This window comes from Coenobita brevimanus, chromosome 82 (genome assembly GCF_032717465.1).
Source record: "Coenobita brevimanus isolate Jiangsu-jjx chromosome 82, ASM3271746v2, whole genome shotgun sequence".
Lineage (NCBI taxonomy): Eukaryota > Metazoa > Arthropoda > Malacostraca > Decapoda > Coenobitidae > Coenobita > Coenobita brevimanus.
This window is the reverse complement of record NC_137035.1, coordinates 4,193,914-4,220,236: the sequence shown is the minus strand read 5'-3', so window position 1 is coordinate 4,220,236 and position 26,323 is coordinate 4,193,914. Positions and strand designations below refer to the sequence as shown.

The window sequence follows — 26,323 nt, the reverse complement described above, 5'->3', positions numbered from 1 at the left end:
AACAGATTCTCTTGGAAAGGATGGGAAAATGTTCAGGTTGGTGTCCTTGTTAAGCTACAACGACCCATCCTGCTGATATTTGGTATGATGGAGCGTATCTCGAGTTGGATAATGAAAGCACAATACATCTGAGATGTGGGAGGTCGTCACCACATCCATACTGTTGGTTTGTATTCAGCCATAAAAATGCCATTCTGGCCAACATCACAGCGGTGTTCACTCCTCAAGACAATATTTTGATAACAAATTATATTCAAGGAATGTTATCATCTTTAATGTTGTTATTCGTAAATGTAAGAATCAATTGTTAATGTCCGTCTCATGTACTCAAACGGTGGTGTTCACTAGTTATCTTCCAGCTGGAAGACATGAGCCGAACCACTCATTTGACCTTGGCAGCAGAATTTTCCTTTTGCAGGTAAATTAACAAGCAAATATTTCTTGAAAAAAAATCCTCATGTGACCCTAGCCACAATGTATAAGATCTCAGTTTCAGATCATATAAGACTGGATGAATATCGGAGGTAGTACGTCATCTACTCTGTTTAAGTCTGGCTAAACATCTCAGCTGACATGGATAACACTTTTGAAAGGGATGCAAACAGTACTAAAAAAATCAGTAGATCATTAGTTAACCCTCCCACACCTCCCCATTCTGAACTTGTCGGGGTGACCCGATGGCACTTTGACAGGGCTGACTGGGATGGATTTAGAAATTATCCTGCTGACATTCCATGGCAGTCTTTCTTCTCTAGTGATCCCAATTCTACCCAGTCCCACATTTGCGACTTAATACTAGCTGGTATGGATTTATTCATACCAAGTCAACAATTCACTAAAAGATCAAACTCTCCAAAATGGTTTGATGGCAATTGTGCCAGAGCAACAGCCCAAAAGTCATTAGCATATAACTCTTACTTAAAATCAAAAACATCTGAATCACTCTCCCAATTTAAAATTGCTAGAAATCATGCAAAAGCTGTATTAAATCTATCTAAATCAAACTTTCTTCAAAAGCAAGCATCAAAACTACTTAACAACCCTAATGACAATAGAATATTCTGGTCAACTCTTAATTCTTTCAATAATAACTTTAACAAGTCATCTTCCATTCCCCCACTAAAATCTTCAGACGGCAATATTACAAATGACCCACGTGGGAAAGCAGATATCTTTGCTAGTACCTTTGCCAGAAACTCTACCAGCCAGAATGTCTCAGTACTGGAACTTGATTCTCCCGAAATTGCCCCACTTAAAATACAGACAAGATACGTAAAATCCATCCTAGACAATTTACCTACCAACAAAGCTCCAGGCCCAGATGGAATTCCGCCAATTGTTTTGAAAAAGTGTTCCCCTGAACTTGCCTCTGTCCTAGCTAAATTATTCAAACTATGCATACGTACTTCTTTATTCCCAAATTCATGGAAAGAAGCCAATATCCACCCAGTTCCGAAGAAAGGAAGTTCGTCTGACCCATCCACTTACAGACCAATAGCTGTCACATCTTCTCTTGGTAAGGTATTTGAAACTTTAATTAATAAGCATATTGTTAAACATCTTGAATCCAACACCTTAATTAGTGATAGACAATACGGTTTTCGCCAAGAAAGATCCACCATTGACATACTCAATCTCTTAACTCATACCATCCATCAATCAATTGATCTTTTTGGAGAAACTCATGCAGTAGGTCTTGATATCTCAAAAGCTTTCAACAGAGTATGGCACCGTTCCCTGCTGTCCAAACTCCCTTGCTATGGACTAACGTCTTTTGTTCCTTTGATTTCTTCTTATCTTAGTGACAGGAAAATGAGAGTAAAAGCAGATGATGTATATTCGAATTTCCACTCAATTAACGCCGGCGTGCCACAGGGATCAGTTCTGGCGCCAACCCTATTTCTGGTTCATATTAATGATCTCTTATCTGTCACTCACAATCCCATTCACTCATATGCAGATGACTCAACAATACATAGTTCATTCACACTCAGACATCCATTTACAAAGTCTAATATCTCTACCTCTCAACTCAGTACAGCCATCTCCATAAATCAAGATCTATCTACAATCAGTGAATGGGGACAAAACAACCTTGTCTCTTTTAATGCTAGTAAAACTAAATATATACAGTTTACTAATAGACAGATATTGCCAGATTTGTACATTACCTTCAATCAATCAATCAATCATTTCCTGTGGCACCCTCGGGGATGCATAGGGCCTCGATGAACTCACACCACCACATCCTATCTTGTGCTAACTCCTCAAGATCTCCCAAACACTCATCTCCAGCTTCCCGTCTCATTGTCCTCACCCACGTCTCTTTTGGCCTTCCTCTACCTCTCCTACCAAGTGCCACCCACCCTGGTGTACCTCGTACTATTCCCTGTCTCCTATACACATGTCCTAGCCACTTCCATCGTGAGAACTTAACATATTCATCGACCGGCTGCACTCCCATTATTTCTCTAATTCTACTATTTGGTATCCTTTCCCACCACTTAACTCCTAATATTCTTCTAAGTGCTTTTTTTCAAACACCAAGAATTTATTTTCCATAGTCACTGTGCTGTACCAAGACTCGTGTCCATAAATTAAGATACTCCTAACCATTACCTTATAAAGTTTGATTTTTGTATGCACAGAAAAATTGTTATTATTCCAAATATTTTTAGGCATTCCCATTGCCTGATTAGCCTTCTTTAACCTTTCCTCGAATTCAAAGTTCAATGAACCATCCTTGGCTAAATAAGTACCTAAATATTTAAACCTATCAACTTGCTTTACAACCATACCTCCAATTACACATTCCTGTGCATTTTCCGTATTCATATTGATTATTTCAGTTTTTCCACAATTAATAACCAAACCCACCTTGCGACCTTCACTCACCAAACAGTCCAACACTCTCTGCATCTCTTCTGGCCCATCACAAATCAAAACTATATCATCTGCATAATCTAAATCCAAAAGTTTCCTGTTCTCTCCCCAAAGTATACCTGCACCGGTTTCTGTTCCAACGCTTTTCATAATGTAATCAATAACCAATATAAATAGTAAAGGTGATAGAACACCACCTTGAATTACTCCGGACTTGACTTCAAACGAATCACTCAGACAACCATCAACCATCACTTTACAAAATGTGTCCTCATGCATGTTCATAATGACCCTCACAAACTCCTCACATTACCTTCAGTGCTACTAATATTCCCATCTCCAAAAGTTTTGAAATTCTTGGTATCTCACTTAACAGTGCCCTCAGCTGGACCTCTCATGTCAGATCACTTGCTAAAACCACCTCAAAGAAACTTGGATTATTGTACAGAGTCCGTAACTTCTTCGCCGATGAGCAGTTAGCTATAATTTATAAGAGTCATGTGCGCTCTCAGCTTGAATATTGCTCACCCTTGTGGAATGGTTGTGGAGAGGTTGCATTAAGACAACTAGACAAAATTCAGAATAAAGCTGTTAGAATCATTAACAACCCTGCTATTACATATAAACTACCTTCCCTGCAAGTAAGAACGAATGTTGCCTCCCTTGCATTATTTTACAGATATTTTTTTGGCAAATGCTCAGACAAAGTTGCGTCCATGGTGCCACCTCTCCATGCCTTCCCTCGTGCTACACGGGCATCTGGTAGCATTTATGACTGGAATGTCACTCAACCATACTGCAGAACTTCTGCCTATCAGAATTCTTTTATTCCCCAAACTGCATCTCTCTGGAACTCGCTTCCCCAGAGTTGTTTTCCTCCAAATTTCAACCCACAACTGTTCAAGTCTAACTGTTACAGATATTTTATGAACAGAGGACACCAGTAATCTGGTGCATGGATTATTTTTTTTTACCCATTTGTTTTTCCTTCCTCCGTTCTGTTATTTATAAAAAAAATCAATCAATCAATCAATCAATCAATCATTTCCTGTGGCACCCTCGGGGATGCATAGGGCCTCGATGAACTCACACCACCACATCCTATCTTGTGCTAACTCCTCAAGATCTCCCCAACACTCATCTCCAGCTTCCCGTCTCATTGTCCTCACCCACGTCTCTTTTGGCCTTCCTCTACCTCTCCTACCAGGTGCCACCCACCCTGGTGTACCTCGTACTATTCCCTGTCTCCTATACACATGTCCTAGCCACTTCCATCGTGAGAATCTAACATATTCATCGATCGGCTGCACTCCCGTTATTTCTCTAATTCTACTATTTGGTATCCTTTCCCACCACTTAACTCCTAATATTATTCTAAGTGCTTTATTTTCAATCACCAAGAATTTATTTTCCATAGTCACTGTGCTGTACCAAGACTCGTGTCCATAAATTAAGATACTCCTAACCATTTCCTTATAAAGTTTGATTTTTGTATGCGCAGAGAAATTGTTATTATTCCAAATATTTTTAAGCATTCCCATTGCCTGATTAGCCTTCTTTAACCTTTCCTCGAATTCAAGGTTCAAAGAACCATCCTTGGCTAAATAAGTACCTAAATATTTAAACCTATCAACTTGCTTTACAACCATACCTCCAATTACACATTCCTGTGCATTTTCCATATTCATATTGATTATTTCAGTTTTTCCACAATTAATAACCAAACCCACCTTGCGACCTTCACTCACCAAACAGTCCAACACTCTCTGCATCTCTTCTGGCCCATCACAAATCAAAACTATATCATCTGCATAATCTAAATCCAAAAGTTTCCTGTTCTCTCCCCAAAGTATACCTGCACCGGTTTCTGTTCCAACGCGTTTCATAATGTAATCAATGACCAATATAAATAGTAAAGGCGATAAAACACCACCTTGAATTACTCCGGACTTGACTTCAAACGAATCACTCAGACAACCATCAACCATCACTTTACAAAATGTGTCCTCATGTATGTTCATAATGACCCTCACAAACTCCTCTGGTATTCCATAATGTCTCATGATCTTCCCCATAGACTCTCTCGAAACACTATCAAAAGCCTTTTCAAAATCAACAAAACAAAGACTTAACGGTACTCTCATTTCATTAACTTGCTGCATCAAATGCCTAACTATAAAGATCTGATCATTGCAACCACGTCCCTTTCTAAAACCAGCCTGTTCATCCCTCAGAATACCCTCAACCACCGGCTCCAACCTATTTAACAACACTCTACTGAAAACTTTCAAAGCTATCGGTGACAAAGAGATTCCCCTCCAATTACCACATTCACTCAGGTCTCCCTTCTTCGGAACTTTAACAATTACACCATTCTTCCAAACTGATGGTAGTAACCCCGTCACCCATATCTTATTGAATAGCTTGGTCAAGATCATTATTAATCTATCCCCCTCCACTTTAAACATTTCCGGAAATAAACCATCCTCCCCTGGTGCCTTATTAAAAAAAAAAAAAATTAAAAAAAAATAAATAAATAAATAAATAAAAAAAATAAAAATAAAAATAAATAAATAAATAAAAAAATAAATAAAAAAATAAAACTATACAGTACCTTTCATCGATATTTTAAATATATTTAAAACAATACACTACAAAAGAACACAAAAAAATTGTGAAGCGATTTTTGAAGAGATGGGTCAAATGATTCCATCAAGTTCCAATAATTTCGGCTGTTTGAGGGGAAGACCTTGCCCTTCAAGCAGCACAGAAAGAGTTTTTAAAGAATGCCAATTCAGCACAAGATGACCTTCCCATGCATCTAAAAGGGAAGGAAAAGTTTAAAAATATGGGTGTAAGAATTTGCCCAATTCAACAGGCCACGCTTCCATTCACTCATCGTTCAAGCCCACGGAATCCAGGCTCCATCAGATGGGCCAAAGAAATTTCACCACATTCTGTAGCTTCACATACACCTATCTGATGGTCAATATGAACACTGTCATGTTAAAAGGGGGTGCCAAATCCCTGGTTATGCATTTCTCCACATAAAATTCATCCAGCCAGCTCAGTCTCTTGTCTGTCCCTTAGCCTCATCAACTTCCATACCCCTCCTCCTCACACACTCATCCACCATATGCCTCCACCTTCTTCTTGACCTACCTCACCTCCTCCCTCCCTCAAATTCGTTCAGATATACCTTTTTCACCACTCTAATAATAACACAATAACAAAAGGTAAACAATAACAATAATTACAAATACTTACAAAAGGTAAAAACCACTGATCATCACATTTTATGTACAGTATTACATCTAGTGGTAGTAGCTGCAACTGTCTCAACATGAACCTGGTGTACTGCCGTCGGAAACTGCCCTCTTCATGCAGTCCACCATCCTCCTTTTGAGGGACCGTGAGGGAGCTGAGGGACATTGTATAACTAGGAAGTAGAGCCAACCAGTTACATCAGTGCCAGAGCAAGAAGGTGTCTCTCTTCAGCACCAAGTTAAACCTAAGGGAGGCGGTGGCTCAATCGGTAGAGAGGTGGCCTGCAGCCCTACCGGACCCAGGTTCAAATCCCCGCTGGGGCAGGGAACTGTTTAAGGATTTGAATTTAATAAAAGCAGAATTCAGTGACCTACCAGAGGATCCGCTGACATGTCATAAAAATACCCCCGCAAATACCAGTACGCCAGTCCTGTATGAGACAGCCCTAGCATGAATTCAATGTGGATGGTGGGTGTTAGCGCTGAAGTGGTGACATGTAGAGGTGTATGGTACGCAGGAGGACTACTGGGCCTTGGGAGCATGCTGTGAAGCCTATGTCCAGAGTTGGAAAAAAAAAAAAAAAAAAAAAAGCACTATATCAACCCTCACCTTCTCATGCTGAGTGGGTGATGGAGCCAGGCCATAGTGTGGCTGCTGTGGGGCAGGGTGGGGTTGGGGCAGGCCTAGTATTGGGCGAGGACATTCACAGTTGGAGTGGACTGTGTGGGGCACCTTCAACACACGCTTGGTGGTGCGTAACATAAACACACGACCCGCCTGTCCTTTGTCGTCATCTCCAGCACTGCTACGCCCAAGCTAACAAATGAAAGTACAGGCAGTCCTTGTTATACAGTATATAGGGTCTCTTTCTAAATATCATATCATCATCATCCCTATTATGACATTTTTTTTTTCCCAATTAATGATAATGTAAGACAAAATCCACATGCAGGGAAAGAAGTACAGTACAAAAGAGGGAAACTACCGGCATCATACCCAATAAAATGGGCCAGGCAATCATGCACATTTTATTCAATTCAGAGTCCTGGTTCCACCTCATTCTCCTAACCATCTACATACTTTTTTTTTTTTTTTTTGTGCTGTTTACATACAGCTACCAGAAAGAGTAATTCTACCACTAACAACTTTTACAAAATATGGGATACAGCACCAAACCCTCATGTGCTTCTCAATACATACAGGTACAGTTAAAAAACTTGCCAACTATTCCACTGCCTCTGCTTCACATTTAGGGAATGAGCATCACTTTCTCCTTTCATGCATTATTTCAAAGAATTATCCATGGAGAAACAATCATGCTCACGCTCTCTCAGGTTATGAATATTAGCAGCAGTGGAAAGTGAGAAACACAGAGGAGGTGAAATATTGTGAAAGCTTTCGTCCCTGATAGTAAAAATATAGATAATCATCAAATATATTTTCACTTTACAATACCTGAGAGTAAAAATTTGACCCCCATCCCCATAGCTGGCCCTGTGACTCCAATGCCAGAGTGAAATCAGCACCACACGCCACCTCCGTCACGTACGTGTCATCCATTATCCTTGTAGGGTTGATCACCTCTCGTCTGTTGCCCGTACCTGCATGCACCAAGATGTAGGGTTATTAATAATTTTACTCAGATGATGTATTTTATATCTTAGTCTTGTTGCCATTAAACAGTTTTATTTGCCTCACAAGAAATTTTCTGAACTACAGGAGGCAAGATATAGCTTTGAGTAACCCTTGCCATTACTGAAGGTCTGTCATTAGGTGAATAAACGTGGAGAGAAGAAAGAGGATGTTTCCACATGGTGGCGCCAATACTGCCAGGCAGTTTTACTCCTCCTCTGGACTGCAAGAGCAGGCCAACTTCAGCCTGCAGTTAACTAGGTTCACATTCATATGAGCCAGGTGCAATAACAACAAACAATAATAATACACCAACAACTGGTGAAGTTAAACCTTTTGCTGTCATGGACACACTTAGGTGTTTTAGTGGGGCTAAATCCACATTATTTATTCCAAAAATAATGAAAATTCAAGCATTCCAATGTTCACAGTAACAGATTTAAAACTTACTGACAACTAAAACCTTCCTCAGTTGAACAAATTCATACTGTGATAGCCTGAGTAAATAATCTGATGCTTCTACAGGAAAAAGTGTTAATGGCTCAAGACATATGATGTGGGATTTTTTTTTTTTTTATTTAGATTATTCCAGGGTTAACTTTAAATACAAGAATGTTTTATTAATATCATTATGTGTGGTGACAATAAACAGTAGTGTACTTACCAAGTTGTCCAGCCATATTTCTTCCCCAGGAGTACAGTGCCCCGTGTGTGGTGAGTAAGACGCAGTGCTGACTCCCGCAGGCCACACTCCGCACGGCACCAAACCCATGGGGCATCTCCACCTCCCGCGGCAGCAGGTGCCCCAGGTCAGAGGGGTCACATGATGGCACAGTGTTGGCGCTGACGGTCCGAGGTAAATGGGGAGATGATCCTTCTGAAACTAAGGAGTATCATAAGCTCCTTGATTCTGATGCTGGAAAGGGATACATTCTTGCAAAGGCACTGACACCACAACAGCTCCCCAGCTATAGAAATATCCCTCAAATCCCTAACTATTCTCTAACAGGAGAATGGTGGACTGTAGGAAGAGGGTACCTTCAGCCTACATTCCACTGGGTTCATATTCAGATGAACTTGGGGCAAGAGCTATTATCACCAACCCCTTCAAACTTCAGTATGGTAAAACCTTTTGAAGACTGACTAACTGGGAGGGTGGAAAGGGTGTCTGCCTTAACCCCTAACCACTGGCTAACGTGTATAGCAGTCACGATTTTGGGCGTGGAGCAACGCCGGTTGACGTGTATAGCTGCAGGCATCTTCCCACTACCTTTTGAAATTTAACTTATCCCTACTCATCAATGGGACCACCTAGAGATGTGGGGATACGTTCATTTGAAAGACGAAGAGTTGGTGATTCTTATGTACCTTTAATTTTTTCTCTGGCTAATGTAGTGCTGCTCTCGGGTGTCTGCCCTGTCCTCTCCTCCATCCTTCTTTCCTTCCATCTTCTTCTGTCTTTCTTTCCTTCATTCTTTCCTCGTCTTTCTGCCTGCAGGTAATTTTACACTCCCTCTTCTGTCTTTCATTCCTTCATTCTTTCCTCTTCCTTCTGCCCATGGGTGACTCTACACTGAGTGACAAGCCAAATGGTTTCCTGTACACCTGGAAACCATTTACTATGCTGGGTGGTAACCATATAACCAAATTTTGGTGCCTGGTGGTTTAGTGGGTAATTATTGTGCTCCAATCGGATTGAGCCGGTGAAGGTTTACGTCCAATGGGTGGTTGGGGTTTATTGCTCACGTAATGCCACTCAGGGATGAGTGAGGCTGGTCACTCTCATCTTAAATGTCAGGACCAACTGCCTAGCCCCGGGCTCCTACGCTCCTCATGGGGTAACGTAGGATTGGATGATGGATGGATGGATGGATGTTATAGTTTGGCAGATACTAGGGTTGAAAGTGAGGGTATTTTTTTCTGTCACGGATATCCCCCGTAGGGAGAAGCGTGCAACATCGGAAAACTCCCGGCGTGTAGGGGTTAACTGGGTATCATCATAAAACATTTATCATATGGTACCAGGATTCAGCAGTTCATTTGTACACTAGTTCATTTTTCACTGATTCAAAAGTTTACACAATTTTTGCACTCAATCATCAACAAAAGAAAATGAAACTAAACAAAAACACTGATAAAGCTTCGAGCCCAGACTTGATGCATTTCTTATGGCTACGTTTACTCACTCTGGAAATGTCTGTCTCACTTTACTTGTCCACCTAAAAAGTAGTGTGTCTTGAAGGGTTTTACTATATTTACAAACATCTACTTTTTTTTACATTCTCCATTTGTGTGAATCATTCTCTACACATGACCCTGTTCATTAATTTCAAACTTCTTACTCTGCTTTCTTCATTCATGTTCATCAGTCTCCTTACAACTGCATAAACCTGCCAATATTTACAATGCCACACACTGGAAAGGGACCCATTTCTACTGCTTTTAACTGTACTGTGTATTATTTTCTTGGGAAAATAACATGGGAGCATTAGAATTCCCAATTACGTACTGAAGGAATTACAATACCGAACAATGGGAAATGATGTTCTTAGTACCGTACATTACATCATGTTATGAAAAACAAGTAAATATTCATCAACATTAACACCATCATCCAGACTTCCTTTCCCACCTAAGAATAAGGTGAAGTAGGGTCCAAACAGCAAGTAAAATAATTAAAATCCATCCATCATCCAATCCTATATTGCCCCACAGGGAATGTAGGAGCCTGAGGCTAGGCAAGTTGGTCCTGACATTTAAGATGAAAGTGAAAATAATTAAAATAAGTTCAAGTACTGTAAATAAAAACCTGACAAGAAAAAACTAATTAAAAATCTGTCAAACTTAATGGGCCACACACTCACTCACTGTTCAAGCTCCCAGAATCCTGATGTTGCCTCACATGCATAAAGGAGTCAATAAACAAAATAAATTTTGAAAAAAAAAAAAATTGCATATGTTTTTAAGTGCAACACCACGTCATTTATCTGAAATTCATGTGATCCAGAAGGTAGCAAAAATAATTTAATAAAAATGACTTTCTTATACACCTACATTTCACTCTCATTAAAATGACAGTGGAAGAAGAGAAAACAGGGTAAGATTAATGATATCTTTAAAAATCATAGTGGTTCAGAGCTGGGCTACTTAGTTCACAATTTTATGGCAGTACTGTACTGCAACAAAATCAATAATGTAACAATAGAACATAGGAGAAAACTGTAAAACTTATGACAACTGAATGAGTACCATTTAACACTTTCCCATCAGGGAAGCTTGTAAAAAATTGCTGTGGAGCATGTCCTGCAACATCACTCTTCACTACCTGCCCATCACTCAACACATGATTCATTTCATTCATTCATTGCCAGACGCCATGTATCCCAAACGGGGTGGCCAAAGGCTTAGAGTTAATTGTTTTACAGGGAGGGGCACTAATTCTCCACCAACCCCACTTGACACGTAGGGAGAACGTTATGCCAACAGCATCTGATGTTCCCAGGCGGTCACCCATCCAAGTACTAACCAGACCCAACGTTGCTTAACTTCGCTGATCGGACAGAAAGCGGTGTACTCAACGTGGTATGGCCATATATATGTATATATATATATATATATATATATATATATATATTGTATATAAATAGTTTATATATATATATATATATATATATATATATATTGTATATAAAGTATAGATATATAAATATACATACAGCTATATATATATATATATATATATATATATATATATATATATATATATATTATATATATTATATATATATATATATATATATATATATATATATATATATATATATACAGTAATCCCTCTAATATCCGAACGCCCAATATCCGAACATCCCCACTAACCGGACATAATCCTCCTGGGATCCAATATTCCCAAAATGGGCCAAAAACTGCAAAAAATTCGAAAAAAATCTGACTTTTTTCCCTCCCATAATTTGAAATTCCCGCCTGGTGCCAAACAGCTGTTACACCATGGTCCCTTCACCCCTTCCTTCCTCCCCCTCCCCCCTCCCCTGTCAGGTTGCCATTTGGTATTTTTCATTACCAAGTGTGGGCCAATTTGGTAATGAAAAATTCGTTTGGTAATGCATTAGAATAATGCATTACCAAATGGATTTTTCACATGTATGAGGATACACAGGATGGAGATGGTGGATTGTTTGCTCTCTCTGATTAATCTGCTACCCTACATAGTGTGAAAATAATCAACATGGTGTTAGTTATAAGGAGAGTGATTACATGTATTTCCACTTGTATATATAATTAGTGAAGAATATATGCTAGCTTTACGAATTTGGTAATGAAAAGTTATATTTGACAATGAAAGTTGAGGAGATTGGTAATGTGGCTGTTGCGATCTGGCAACTCTGTTACCCCACCAACATCAACAGTCACAGCTTAACTCCGATGGAGAGCAGATACTCATAACAGTGCAAGCCACAGGTGCTTGTTTTTTGTGAATAAACAGTGAATAAACTGCAATACCTTGCCACTAGAACACACAGGAATTTACAGTGTTGTGCAGTGTTAAGAAATTAGAATTTAGAGTGCAGAGGATTAACTGTGGACTGCAAACTGGCGGTTCAAACCAGTCCAAGACCAAGGGACTTGTAAGTACCCAGAATGTTTAATATTGTATAAACTCACCTCTAAAACCTCATTTTATGGTTCTTTTGCATTTATTTCAGTCTTTTATGTCCCTTATTGGTGTGATTTGGGTCTTAAATAGGTGCTATGCATGTCCAGAGGGAGTTGTAAAGGTGTTTTTCAGAGTTAGGGTCCGTAAGTACTAGTCCATAAGCTGGGGCCCAATATCCGGACAGGACCACTATCCGGACCTGCCTATGGCTCTATTGATCCGGATATTGGAGGGGTTACTGTATATATATATATATACAGTATATATATATATATATCATATACATATATAATACATATACAACATATACATACCATTTATATATATACATATATAATATATATCAATCTGACATATTTAGCAGACGTGGGGTAATCATAATCTGTAATCGTATTCGATTGTAATCGATTACAGACTTTTGTGTAATCGTAATCGTAATTGACTACAGTAGGTATGCATAGTACCCGAGCTCACAGTAAGTGAATTTCATTGTAAATGAGGACCTATTTTTTATCGAATTGTAATGTATTTTTAATAGTATGTGAATTGAACTCGTAATACGCGAGACAGCAGGGAAAGTGGCTCAAATCTGGAGCTGAGAGCAAGAGGGCTGAGAGCAGGGGACCGCAACAGAACAGCCAGCACCACCAGTGATGGAGAATGGAGACTTGTCGATGATGGAGATCGGCCGGGTAGTGTGTGCCCTAGATAAGTTCAAGGAAGAATTGAAGGACATCGAACACTGTCAGTTGCGATTGGTGGATGTGACGACTTCACTGGACAGAACCTTCTGCTATTACACAGACAGGCACAACCAGGTTAACAGATGGAAGCAAACCTTCATCACACATTTCCTGCGGCCTCAAGAAAGTGAGGAATCACTCCCTTCAACTTCAAAAGAGACGTATCCTGGGGAGGATCAAGAGGATGATGCAATGTCTGAGGTGTCAGAAAGACTTTGAAGGGATTATGAACAAAGTGGGTGCATTAGCTAGAGAAAGTGTCAAAAGTTGTGGTGACGAGAGTGGCGAGGAAGGTGGTGTGTCGGGTGCTGCAGGAGGTGCACACTAGGTGCCTCACCCTGCCTTGGATCCTCTTCTTACATCCATCAAGCCTGTTGTCCTCTTGAGTTAAGGTGAGCAGCCATATTCTTGTTGGTTTAGTTAAACCATATCCTTGTTGATTTAGTAAAGCCATAATCTTGGTTTACTTTATTAGGTCATATGTCTTAGATACTTTCCCTGTACAGTACAATACTGTACTCAGGCCTGAAAGGAGTCTAAAGGGTTGCCTATGAAGGGGGGTGCCGCCCATATGTAATTTTTCCAATAAGTTTATGTATTCACAGTACACAAATTCCTAGTAAGCGACCTCATCTGCTGCCAATAAACTCGTGGACTGTGTGTACCTACTGTACTTAGGCATTTTTTTCAAAGTAATCACAATCGTAATCGATTACTCTCAAATTGTAATCACAATCATGTTTTTTTTTACCATTACAAGGCCCCAGATAAGTTATTCTTCCACACATACTCGTCAAGAATAAAATACTGTATGACTCTTAAAATATATAAACATATTTTTTAAAACATCTCTTTGGATGACGGTTAAAGTTGTCATCTGAACGTCTTTGCCTCAGAAGCCAATGATGGCTAAAGTTATCATTGGTATATGAAAGGGTTAATTAGGTATTAACTTTCCATCACAACCCTTGAAGACTGAGAAATAACAAGATATTTACTCTAGAATACGATGCTAGTCATTAAAAAGTGCTGTGAAAAGAATGCAAGGCCATAGTGCTGAACTGTCTCACTCTGCCACCGAGCAATGGGAATTCAGTTCCAAAATGATTTAAGTTTCTGCCAAGATAAAGAGAATGAAATACTGAAGGTAAATGATAGCTTAACTTCAATACCTTTTTCACCTGAGCTGCTGCTTTCCTCCTCCGTGTCTTTCCTTTCAGAGCTTGTGCATCCTCCATCAGTTTCAGTCCTGATACTGTCCCCTATCACATCCCCACTATCCTCTTCCCCTCCCATCACCTTTTCAGGAGAGGGTTCGGGGGACATGGCAAACGTCTGGGAACCTTCGACGGCCTCACTCTCATCCTCAGACAGCGTGGTAATCGTCTCTTCACTCTCACTGGCACCAGGATTAGGTTCACTGCACACAGATATATTCTCCCCACCAGCTTCCTCAGTATTCTCCTTAGCACCTGTTTCCTCCTGCCCCTCCCCTTCATTCTCACCGCCCACCCCACTGCCCTTTTTATTTTCTGAATCCCCATTTTCCTGTTCCCCAACACCATCCTCCCCTTGCTGCTCTTTCTGTTGCTGTTGTTGTTGCTGCTGCTGCTGTTGCTGGCAACTGCGTGCTCGTCTCTGCAGCTGAGCCTGGACACGTAGGCAGGCAGGGTTGTTCCCCCACATGTACACTTTGTGATCCTTAGTCACTGCCAGCTGAAAAATGAAAGAAAATTTCATTACTATCATCCACTTTACTCTGCTGGGGAAAAAAAAAAAAAAAAAAAAAAAAAAAAAAAAAAAAAACTGTGGAGGCCCCTTTTCCATGGGGACCCTGAGGCAGCTATCTCATCTGTCTCACTGTTCATCCAACACCGCTATGAGCGGCAATTGGTAGGATATACAAATGCCCCACAGCTATTTCATCTCTCACATGGAAGATGGTTGGCTGCAGTGATGGTGAAAAGCCACACTCCTGGATAATCAAACAGAATACAGATACTGTATATATCTTTAGCATACATGATGTAAACCCTTAATATACATATCACTATATATCATACAGCTAAAATTAGTAATTGTTTAACTATTACAAACACTGAACAGGACATACATTTTGGAAGTACCCTGCAGTAAGATGTGTGGCAGGACCGGGCAGAGGAACTTTTTCAGGCGTTGTCACCTTTACGATGCCACCATTCCCAATCTGGCCATATGTGCCACAACCCCAGGCATAAACCTCACCATCCGCTGTCATAGCTACACTGTGTGCGTACCCTCCATCTGCATGCACAACTTTCTGGAAAATGTGAGGGAGGAATGACATCATCATCACCATCATCATCATATACATACAACTCTCTGAAAGGACTGTAGGAGAGGATGGACATCATACACATCATCATCATCTGCATACACCATCTGCATTTACAAGTTTTTGAGATGAATGTATGAGAGGAATGACATCACCATCATCATTATCAATCATCATCAGCATCATCCTGCCTCTTTTTCCTACCCAAAGGGGAGGTGGGGTAGGGTCCAGAAAGCAAGGAAAAAGAAAAAACATGACAGTGGGAGAACTAACTAACAGGATACCCAATGAAATGAGCCACACACTCATTCATTCACCATTATTTTTGAAGAACAGAGAAATGCAACTGTAAAGAACTATCGTACACAAAAATAAAACTGTTATGGCAATTTACTTCTATTTTATCATTTTTTATTCATTACCTTCTTGGCAAGTGGCTGTACCGGGGTGGGCACCAAGCAGTCCTCCACACTACCATTACCCAGCTGACCGTGAACTCCCCACCCCCATGTGTACAATCTGTAGTAAGTTAGAAAAATGATATAAGTGACATCATCATCATCATCATCACCAGTCATCAACATTATCATCAATCATCATCACCAGTCATCAACATTATCATCAATCATCATCACCAGTCATCAACATTATCATCAATCATCATCACCAGTCATCAACATTATCATCAATCATCATCACCAGTCATCAACATTATCATCAATCATCATCACCAGTCATCAACATTATCATCAATCATCATCATTCATCCATCTCTTTTCACCATTCATCCATCTCTTTATCACCAGTCATCATCCATACCTCTTTTTCCACCTATGGATAGGGTGAGGTAGTGTCAACAATGCTACAACAACGATAATTTTTAAAAACTTACTGAAACAGCAACTAACCAAGAGTCTGTTCAACTGAATGAACCAACTCTCATTCACTCACCATTCATGAGAAAATTTTGAAAATTTGGGTTGAGTAAACTATCAGTGAAAAACAATTCAGTGAAAAACAATGTTTTCTGACAAAGACAGACAATTAAGGCAACTTGTTTATTGTGCAAACTGTTTAAGATCCTTGATAAACACAACCCTGGGCCTTATCATGAAAACTGCATAATCTTGTAACTTGTTTATCATGAAAACTGCTACAGATCTTTGACTATGAATTGTGTGTCTTGTTTATCATGTAAGTTACATAATCTTGCGACTTGTTTATCATGAAGATTACTTAAGACCTTTGATATATATGAATACTGTAACTTATGGAAATTGCTTCAGATTCTTGAAAAATATGTATGCTGTTACTTGTTTATCATGAGAACTGATTAGGTTCCTTGGTAAGAACTGTGTGACAGCTTTCATACGTTCATTCTCCACAGAGTGAATGAAGGTTTATTGACATTGTAGCCAATGCCATCAAAGGAAGTTACGGTGTCATCTACCCAGCAATGTACATGAATACAGCAACCTAGCCTTGGGACCTAACATCTCATGGGGGCTAATGAGAGTGGAGGTTCAAATGTTACATGAAAAATCTAATGTAATCTGAAAATGACTCCATGTTTCCTCTTAGGGAATCCCCCATATTGGGGCTGGCCATGACAGTCACTTACCTCCCAGCAGTTGTAAGAAGCCATTGGGAGACAAACTTGAGATGTGTAATGGGATTTGTAATGATGTGACTGTCTCAGCTGGGACTCAGACTCTATGTACAGTCATTCAGAAAACTGTTAAAGTTAAAATACAAACTATGCACCCTTCAACTTACGTTCCATCGACAGCCACAGCCAAAGAGTGAAACTGTCCGCATGCGACAGAGATGATGCCTTGGCCCTCTAGGCTGACCAGCAGGGTGGGTCGAGGATGTCGGCCTGTTCCACCAGTACCCACCTGCCCATATTTGCTGCTGCCCCATCCATACACCTAGGGGAAGACAGTGGAAGGTGTCAGACATTACTGGTGTACAAGAAACCATTCGGCTTGTCAATCAGTGTTGAGTCACCCGCAGGCAGAAGAAAAAGGAAAGAATGAAGGGCAGAAAGACAAAAGAGGGAGTGTAAAGTCACCCGTAGGCAGAGGGAAGTGGAAAGAATGAAGTAAAGAAAGACAGAAGAAGGAAGGAATGGAGGGAGCAGAGGAAAGGGCAGACACCCGAGAGCAGCACTACATCGAGTGAGTGGATGGTGAGCACCCCCACCTACCAAAAACCCAATTAAATAGGTCACACTTTTCTTCACTCACCATTCAAGCCCAGGAATCCACAAAAATCCAGTGCATCTTCATGTCTCAAACCTACCCCATTGTCAGTGATGGCTAAAGAGTGATTCTTTCCACATGCAACACACAGGACACGACACTGGGCCAAGTAGGTCACAGCGCTCGGTTCCGTTCCCTCCATGATGGTGATGGCGGCATTAGAGGGCAGGGTTCCTCTCCCATTGTTTGACATGGATGGATGTAAGGTGCTTAGTGGAGTTCCCACCCCCAGGTTGCTGCAGTGACCTGGCTGTTGAGAGCAGTGACGTGAGTAGATGCCACCTTATACAGTTTACATCCTTGTTTATCATCATGCATTATTATTATTAATATCAGCCTGACCTTTTTCCCACCTAAAGATGAGGTGAAATGAGGTCCAGAAAAGCTGGAAGCAGAAAGCAGAAAAGTCCTTGTTTATATGTCAGCTTTTCTTAAGTTTCTTTTCGCAATTAATTAAACAGTGAATTCGATTAACAACAACAACAAAAAGCCTACTGAAGTTTCACTGATATCTAGAGTTCATTTGCCTGTCACTAATGAGCAACAATTTGCCTGGACACATCCTAGACCATAAATGATGACTGATGACTGTACAGTATATACTCACTTCAAAATCCTCTGGTAGCGCCCCACCGACCCCTGCTGTGAGTTTGTGGGGTGTGTGTGAACGAGGCCCTTGCCCCAGTGCCCCACAGTCCCCCAGGCCCCATGTGTACAGCACCCCTGACACCACGACAGCGCTGTGCCCATACCCAGCGCTCAGCACCTGACCACGCACACTCTCCACAGGCACAGGTGGAGGCTGGGTGCTCTGCGAGAGGAGGGGTGGAATGAGGTGAAAAGATTACAGCTGTAGTAGTAGTAGTACTAGCAGATGCAAATCACGTCCATCTGAATGCGAATAAAGTGGACTATAAGATGAAGTTGCTCTTCTCCTGCAGCTTACAATCCATCTTTATGGGGATATGAAAGGAGTTGAGGGCAGCAAAGTCATCCTGTTATAGCAGTGCCACCACAGGAAGGTGTCCCTCTCCAGCAATGATAAGAGGAGTGGCAATGAAGTACGGTATGGTGTATGTTTTAGTGCAACTATTCTAAAGACAGGGATCCCTAACCCCATTCATTTGAGTTGATGGTTAAGTGCAGTCAGGCTGGGGGATCAATTTTATTAGTAACCAAGGAGACTCATACCTAATTTTCATTGAGTCTCATGCAATAATGATTTTATTCATGTCAAGAGTGGCTCAGCTCCTTCCAACTGTACTGATTTTTTGTTTGTCTCATTCATTATCTTCATTCAATGACCCCTTGCTCAAATCTCTGAAATTCTCAGCTCCACCTGACAAGCATTAGCCTTTCATACTATATACTTCATTTGACTGAAGTGCTTTCACAACAAGTGTGGGGTAAACATTCCTAGTGAATGCTAAGTTTAGCAAAATGCAACCCTTATCATGTTAATCTCCATACAGTATCAGTAAATAATTCTTTCATTCACTTCATTTCTATCCTTCATAAATTCTTCTGTTTCCTCAACTTCTGGAAATCACTATCTTTTGTAATTATACCACATTAAACCTTAAAAAAAAAATTTCACAAATGAGATACAGATACCTTAAAATTACTGGATAGTCTGCATCATCACCATTCATACTGGTAGCTCTTTTCCCACCCAAGGAGGGAGTGAGGTAAGATGCAGAAAGTAAGAATAAAACTTGACAGAAGTTGAAACTACCCAAAGTCTGCCCAACTGACTTGTCCACACTCTCATTCATTCAGTATTCAAGCTCTCGGGAATCCTGACTCCACCTAACAACCACAGACACCCATACTTATTCACTTCATATGGATATTCTGTACATCTAAAATACAGAGTACGATGAATATATCATACTGTACTTTTATAATAAATCTAATTAAGATGCAATAAGAACATGTAGTACTCACTTCTTTGTTACTCTCTGGTGTGTAAGTGAGAAGATCTGGATTATATACCCATTTTCTCTTGCGATTCAGCTGTACCATGACTGCTAAAAACACCTCCACAAACGTCTCAATAGACACCATCTCTTCACTCCCATACGGTAAGAGGCAGGACGAGGAAGCTAGGGGTGGGGGATACGGCTGCTTTCTGCCATTGGTAGTCTGAAGGAAAGGTCTTATGGTGGGGTGTGTCGGGTTGTAGAGTTCTGCCAGGCGACGCAGTGTGCAAATTTCAAGTGTAGGGAGGATGCTTAGGACTAGGGCTATGTGTGTACGGGCCAGTGAGGGTCTGACTAGGAGTACCTGCCTCAATTCAGGGTCTGAGACACAGTGAAGGTAGCCTGCCTCTCTCTCACGGGCTATGGGAAGCATGCCCCCTTCACCTCCGATATGTTTCAGCTGTTCTGGTGTTAGGAGGTCTATTACTGGAGAGACCTGGGGGGATAAAAGAGCACGTAGCTTTTCTAGATAAAGTCCCCTAGATGCTGCCAGGTACTGCAAGGTCTCCCATCGCCACGATCCTGCTGAAAATGCCAGAGCCACAATTTCATCATAGTGCTGGTTATCCCTGAGGAAGAGGAGGAGGTTACGAAGAGCCTGCTGGTGTGGGTGTGGGGGAGGCTTGGAGAGGGGGCTGCGCTGGGTGGGACTAGGGCGAGGGTGGGTAGGGGGTTTACAGAGCTGGTGTAGGTGGGCGAGGATTGCGAGGTTGGCCAAGTTCCTTCGTTCTTCGGCCCCAAGATCTGGTCCACTGACTCCACTGGTGAGGGTTCCCATGTACGTGAGGAATTCCGTCACCAAGCCTTGAGCAGCAAACTTGATGGAGCACTTCACATGAGGGCACTGAAAATATAAGTATCAGGTGTCTCTCTCTCTCTCTCTCTCTCACACACACAAAACTTAATACAGTACATTCATCACCATCATCATCACAACACATTAAAATTAGGCCTAGCTAAAGATCACTGGATTTTGGATAAAGAAAATATTAGCAAATGTTCTCTCCAGACAAGATAATATTCTGGGGAGATTTATCACCTTCTTTTACACTGAGATTACCTAATACAACTCTATTTATAACAAAGACTGCTTGGACTGAGAGAAGACTGATCATTAACAGCCTGACTCAATCCTGTAATAAGAACAAAAGCACTAGAGATGGGAGCTTCAGGATCCTGTGGTTAATACCTCTGGGTGGTGTGGTGTGAGAGGGTGATATGGGCTGATGTGCTGTGTGGTGTGGTGTGAGAGGGTGGTATAATATGACGTGTTGTGTGGCATGGTGTGGTGTGAGGGGGTGGTATGACGTGGTGTGGTGTGAGAGAGTGGTATAATATGATGTGTTGTGTGGTGTGGTGTGGTGTGAGAGGGTGGTATGATGTGATATGTGGTGTGGTGTGAGAGGGTGGTATGATGTGATATGTGGTGTGGTGTGAGAGGGTGGTATGATGAGCTGTACTGTGTGGTGTGGGGTGGAAATTTGTGGGAGAGTGATTTTGTGTGGTGTAACGTGAGAAAGTGATACGGTGTGTCTTCACTAAAGTCACTGGTTTACAGGATTGAAGGCTCTTTGATTCTGAAAATTGTTAAAGACAGATGGACAATACTGCTCCTAGAGGTGCTCCAGCATTTAAAAAATTCAAATAAGTTGTCCTTCCTCACCCTAGAGTGCTTGTAGAGGGCAATAGCTGCACTGAAGTTTCTTGCTCTCAGCTTGACATCAGCGGCCAGTTCAAACAGCTTGGGGTCCAAGGAGAAGATGACACCCAATTTGTTTGCGGCATCAATGTCTCCTGCTCTCAGCACCAGTGCCATAAATAGAGACTCCACGCTCATCCTGGTGATTTGACAGTCGTAAACCTTAACTGCATTGACTTAGATAATATGCACAGGTATAAAAGGTTATTAATGGTTTCATTACTATGCATCACATACTTATTTCATGCAACAGCAGCTGATGCCACATGCTATTCTTCAGTTGAGAGAAACTGCTACAGTACTACCTTCCAATCACAGTTTTAAACAAAAATAGTGGCAACAAGAACAGGTAATGAGGTGCTGGAGGGGGACTCCTCACAAAACCAACAATATACCGGTAATCTGGAAGCTATGCTGCTCAGGTATCCTAATGTCCCTCAACTTCCTCCCAAGCCCTCAAGAGGAGGATAGTGGACTGCAAGGGAAAGTGAACTTCGGCCTGCAGTCTACTGGGTTCACATGCAAATGAGTAAAGGGCTGCAACAACAACAATAACAGTTAAAGAGAAACACGACGAGAACAAACCTGGTTTGACAAACGTATAATGCTTTTGAAGTGACAACCACACACCCATGAGGCCAGGTGTGGGTGGGTACCTCTACATCTTCCTCTTCTTCCTCCTCCTCCTCCCGCCTGCTTCTTCTTCCCCGCCTGCTCCTTCCCCCTGCCTGGGAACACTGGGTGGAGGAAGGAAGACTCTCATCCTCAGGGGGAATGAGAGGAGGGCTTGGGTGGACAGAAAGGATTGGCTCATCTTGAGGAAGGTCAATTTCTTGTATGACCGGGTTGACTTTGGCATCCTGTGAGGAGATTAAGAATAAAAAGATAAACATGAAAAAAAAAAAAAAATCATCATCATTCCCTTTCAATCTGATTTTTTTTTTTTTATAATTATTTTCCTTGGTATATCTGGATGTCTAGATGATAATGTGTTAATTTATGTTATATCTAATGTCTCCCATTACAAAATCTCTCATAAACAGACAAAATTCATCACATGGTAACAAGAATCAAATGATAAGTACCGTACAACACGAAGGTGAAGAGGTTAAATATCAAAGAAATTATCAGAAATGACAAATTATTAAATACAACACTCACAATGGTGCCATCCATCTTGGAGGACGAAGCAAAGAACGTGGAGACAAGTGATAAGCGAGGCGTGGTGTGAGAGAGAAAGATAATTTCATCCTGCAATGCCACATGTTCAACCTCTGGTGTCACTTTGAATACATGAAGAGGTGTTGGCTCCAGGTCTGTGCTGTAAACCTGCAAAAAAATATATCCTTATGATGTGATCAGAATCTTAAGTAACACAAACACCAAATATTTACTCCAGTATAACTTACCGGTAATATATAGCATATTCACTTTTACTTGGAAGAAACTTTTGCCCTTTTGCTGCCAATTTCTCATGGTTCAGTGTAAGAGTATGACAATATTATGGCTCTACATCATTCTACTGCACTTCATGACCAGCATCATATACTAGTGTTAATCTCTTGTTACAGTACAGCATTAAAGATGGCAAGATGACAATTTTATGCTCAGTTAAAGTGAATGGAGTTTAGAGGAATAAAAATGCAAAGTATAATGTGGACTTACTATAATTAAAATCATGTTCCTGAAATGAACAGATTACTACAACTCTCTTACACAAACTTGGCCTTGATTTTCATCCTTTAACAGCTTATTTCCCATAGCTAAGTGGCAGCATAAGACAATGCTACCATTCTACATCCTTTCCATGGCACTTCTTCATGACCAGCATCATATTCAACCGTTAATTTCTTGTTACAGCAGAGCACTGTGGAAGAGTATAGCAATTTTATGCCTAGTTAGAATGAACAGAGTACAAAAAGGCAATGTATAATAAGGACTTACTGTAATGAAACTTTTGTCCTTTTCCTGAACACATTACTATACCGTTTTTTTTACTTGAACTTAAAGATGGAACAAGACAACAGTCACAAAAAGGTGCTAAGAAAAAAGATGCAGAACCAGAGTATTGGCTCATCATACCAATGATTTATGTGAAACACGATGCAAAAAGACAAAAATCCAGGCCAAGTTAAGGTAAAAGGACTATAATTGTACCATAAATTCCCAACATAGTTAAGTATTTGACTCACCAATAAAGTGTCATTCTCCCGAGAGTGTGCCGCCAGTAGGTGCCTTTCTCGGGCATACTGTGGGGTGGCCAGGGCATCCTGAATGTACCGACATAACCGCTCAGGCCGTGCGGCTGTGTGTGAAGGTAGCAGTGGAGTCTGGGGGGGTAGGGGAGTCTGTGGTGGGGGTCCAGGGTCACCTCCACCTACAATAACTCCTCCCCCACTGTTCTCAGGTGTGCTCTGCAGCTGTTGGGAGGGCGGGTTGGACTGGTCTGGGGGTGTGGCGGGTGCTGGGGAGGACACTTCATCAATGTCATTTGTATCCACACCTGTAAAGATGCAAACAAAATTCATCAAAATTATAGTCAGCATCACCATTATCATCACCACCTTGAGCCTTTTTTCTCCCCATAAGTGTGATGAGGTAGGATCTACAAACAAAGAATGAGAACATGAATCATTATCATCATCCTGATCTTTTTCCCCACTAAGAGATAAGGTTAGCTAAGATCTAGAAACAAGGAGAGAAACAGCATGAAAGTTGGAGAACTATCAACAGCTTGCCCAGTTAATACAACAAAAATATCAAATCACCTAAAGATGGACCGACATAGGACTTAGAAGGAAAAACGAAAGTACACAAATGGAAAAATTGTAAACCATATGCATGACTGCCAAAGTAAAGATGGAGGCAAAAACCATGAAACACTAAACAGTAGTGCTCATTTCTAGAACTTATGCCTTTGATACTATGGCGAGTTATTCACCTATCCTGCGGTGAAAGGCTGCTGCATCATCCAGGTTACCACAGTTACCTCCCCTAGTTGTTACCTTAAGTACTCATTTTACCTAATAACCCCTACAAAGACAAATGGGTACGGAGTCAAGTGGTGTCAGCTGCCCACACCAGGGCACTACTGGGCCAGCAACTTCACAGCCAGCCCACTGCTTAACTCTATTCTCCCTAAAATCAACTTTAGCAATTTCCTTCCACTTCCCATACTTTTGATCCCATTTTCTCCCTTATCCCAAGCCATTCCATAATGGAGCATAAACCTTTGTTCTCCTGAATGGTTTCTGCTTTTCTTTAACACAATTTAATCTACCTTCATTTGCTTCCTTGTTTCAACGCATATTTCATTTTCTTTTTATTCCCCTTTCCCTATCCAAACTGCAACACAGAACGAACCTTTATTCTCCGTCAATGGTTTCCGTCTGGACCCGGTCTTGGCCTCAGCTAACCTCTGCCTCAGCATCTGCAACTTTTCCACGGACAGTTGCTTGAGCCCCAGAAGGCGGGAGCGTGTGGCCGGAGGACCAGGGCGGGAGAGAGGGCCTGCTGCACCTCCCACCCCACCAGTTCCGCCTTCCTGATGTGGCCAGTCCGGGGTGATGAGCTCCAAAGGAAAGAGGTACTGGCTGCTGCGTTGCTCTAGCACTAGTCGCCATTGTCTCTCCTCTGTGCCAGTAATCTGGTGGTTGGATATAATTGTAGGTTAGATATTGAAGGTTCAATATCAGTATCAACATTTTTTACATCATCATCATCATCATCATCATCATTCAAAGGTTATCATCACTATCATCATTATCCTGACCTTTTTCCACACTAAAAGATTAGCAAAACAAAATATCCTACCAAGAGATAGACAGTGTCCTGTGCATTGTCCCGGCAAAGGTGCAGTGAAGTAACAGGCACAGTTATGTATGTCCCGCCCACCTCCCGCCCAGACACCAGCTCCACGAATGATAGTTCTCCAAGCTCTGTGCCAATGATGCCCAACGATACATCTCCCACTGCAGTCTGCCACCTAGAGGGAACATATATTCAATTTTTTAACTGTTCTGGGGGGAGGTGCTGTGAGAGATGATTATATGCCTAGTTGCTACTACTTGTATCAATGAAGTTTGTACCGTAAGTGAATGATAACGCAATTCTTGTATCTGGAATGTTTAAATGTGCACTGAGTACTATTGTATTCCTTTGGAACAACAGACACTTCTGAGAAACAGACGACCAATGTCTTTGAGAGGGGTGAAGTCAGTGAATGTACAGCGAGGTTGGATGGTGAGGAATTGGAAAATGTGAGTACGTTAAAGTACTTGGGTAGTGTGATGAGTAAGGATGGAGGTTTGGAGGGTGAAGTGCTTGAAAGGGTACAGCAGGGAAGAAAGGTTGCTGGTTCTTTGAAAGCAGTGATAAGAAACAGGGAAGTGAGCATGGAAGTGAAAAAGTTACTACATGACAGTATTGTGATACCAACTCTAACGTATGGAAGTGAAGCTTGGACGTTGTTGGAAGGACACAAGTCAAGAGTGAGAGCAGTGGAAATGAGTTATTTAAGAGGGGCCTGTGGAGTCACACGGAGAGACAGGCTGACAAATGAGGATATAAAGGAGCATTTTGGTGTGGATGTGGATGTGATAGGAAGCGTTATGAGGAACATACTGACGTGGTTTGGCCATGTGGAGAGAATGGAAGGTGAAAGACTGATGAAGAGAGTGTATGTGAGTGAGGTGGAGGGGGGAAGAGGGAGGGGGAGGCTGAGGATGAGATGAAGGGATGGGGTGGAGAGGTATATGAGAGAGGGGGGTGTGAGTTGGGAGTAGGGCAGTGAAATGGTGGGGGACAGGGCAACTTGGAGGCGATTTGTTTGTGGCCACCCCAAACGGGATTGAGGCGTCTGGCAATA

The 26,323-nt window shown here is 41.4% G+C and overlaps 1 protein-coding gene and 1 pseudogene across 1 annotated transcript in view; both read right to left on the bottom strand.

Moving 5' to 3' along the window:
• ca (RCC1 and BTB domain containing protein claret) overlaps window positions 1-26,323 on the bottom strand; it is a 44,315-nt gene that overhangs the window by 15,398 nt on the left and 2,594 nt on the right. The window contains exons 4-20 of the mRNA XM_080280016.1: window positions 25,270-25,441; window positions 24,820-25,102; window positions 23,844-23,959; window positions 23,649-23,786; window positions 22,618-22,785; window positions 22,042-22,316; window positions 21,421-21,595; window positions 19,723-20,601; window positions 18,365-18,586; window positions 17,816-18,025; window positions 17,288-17,442; window positions 15,934-16,030; window positions 15,311-15,496; window positions 14,370-14,913; window positions 8,447-8,665; window positions 7,606-7,751; window positions 6,760-6,966 (exon numbers count right to left, since the gene is read on the bottom strand). Coding sequence (XP_080136142.1) covers window positions 6,760-6,966; window positions 7,606-7,751; window positions 8,447-8,665; window positions 14,370-14,913; window positions 15,311-15,496; window positions 15,934-16,030; window positions 17,288-17,442; window positions 17,816-18,025; window positions 18,365-18,586; window positions 19,723-20,601; window positions 21,421-21,595; window positions 22,042-22,316; window positions 22,618-22,785; window positions 23,649-23,786; window positions 23,844-23,959; window positions 24,820-25,102; window positions 25,270-25,441 — 4,192 coding nt within the window. The remainder of the gene's footprint in view (window positions 1-6,759; window positions 6,967-7,605; window positions 7,752-8,446; window positions 8,666-14,369; window positions 14,914-15,310; window positions 15,497-15,933; window positions 16,031-17,287; window positions 17,443-17,815; window positions 18,026-18,364; window positions 18,587-19,722; window positions 20,602-21,420; window positions 21,596-22,041; window positions 22,317-22,617; window positions 22,786-23,648; window positions 23,787-23,843; window positions 23,960-24,819; window positions 25,103-25,269; window positions 25,442-26,323) is intronic.
• LOC145409726 (5S ribosomal RNA) lies at window positions 11,260-11,378 on the bottom strand (annotated as a pseudogene).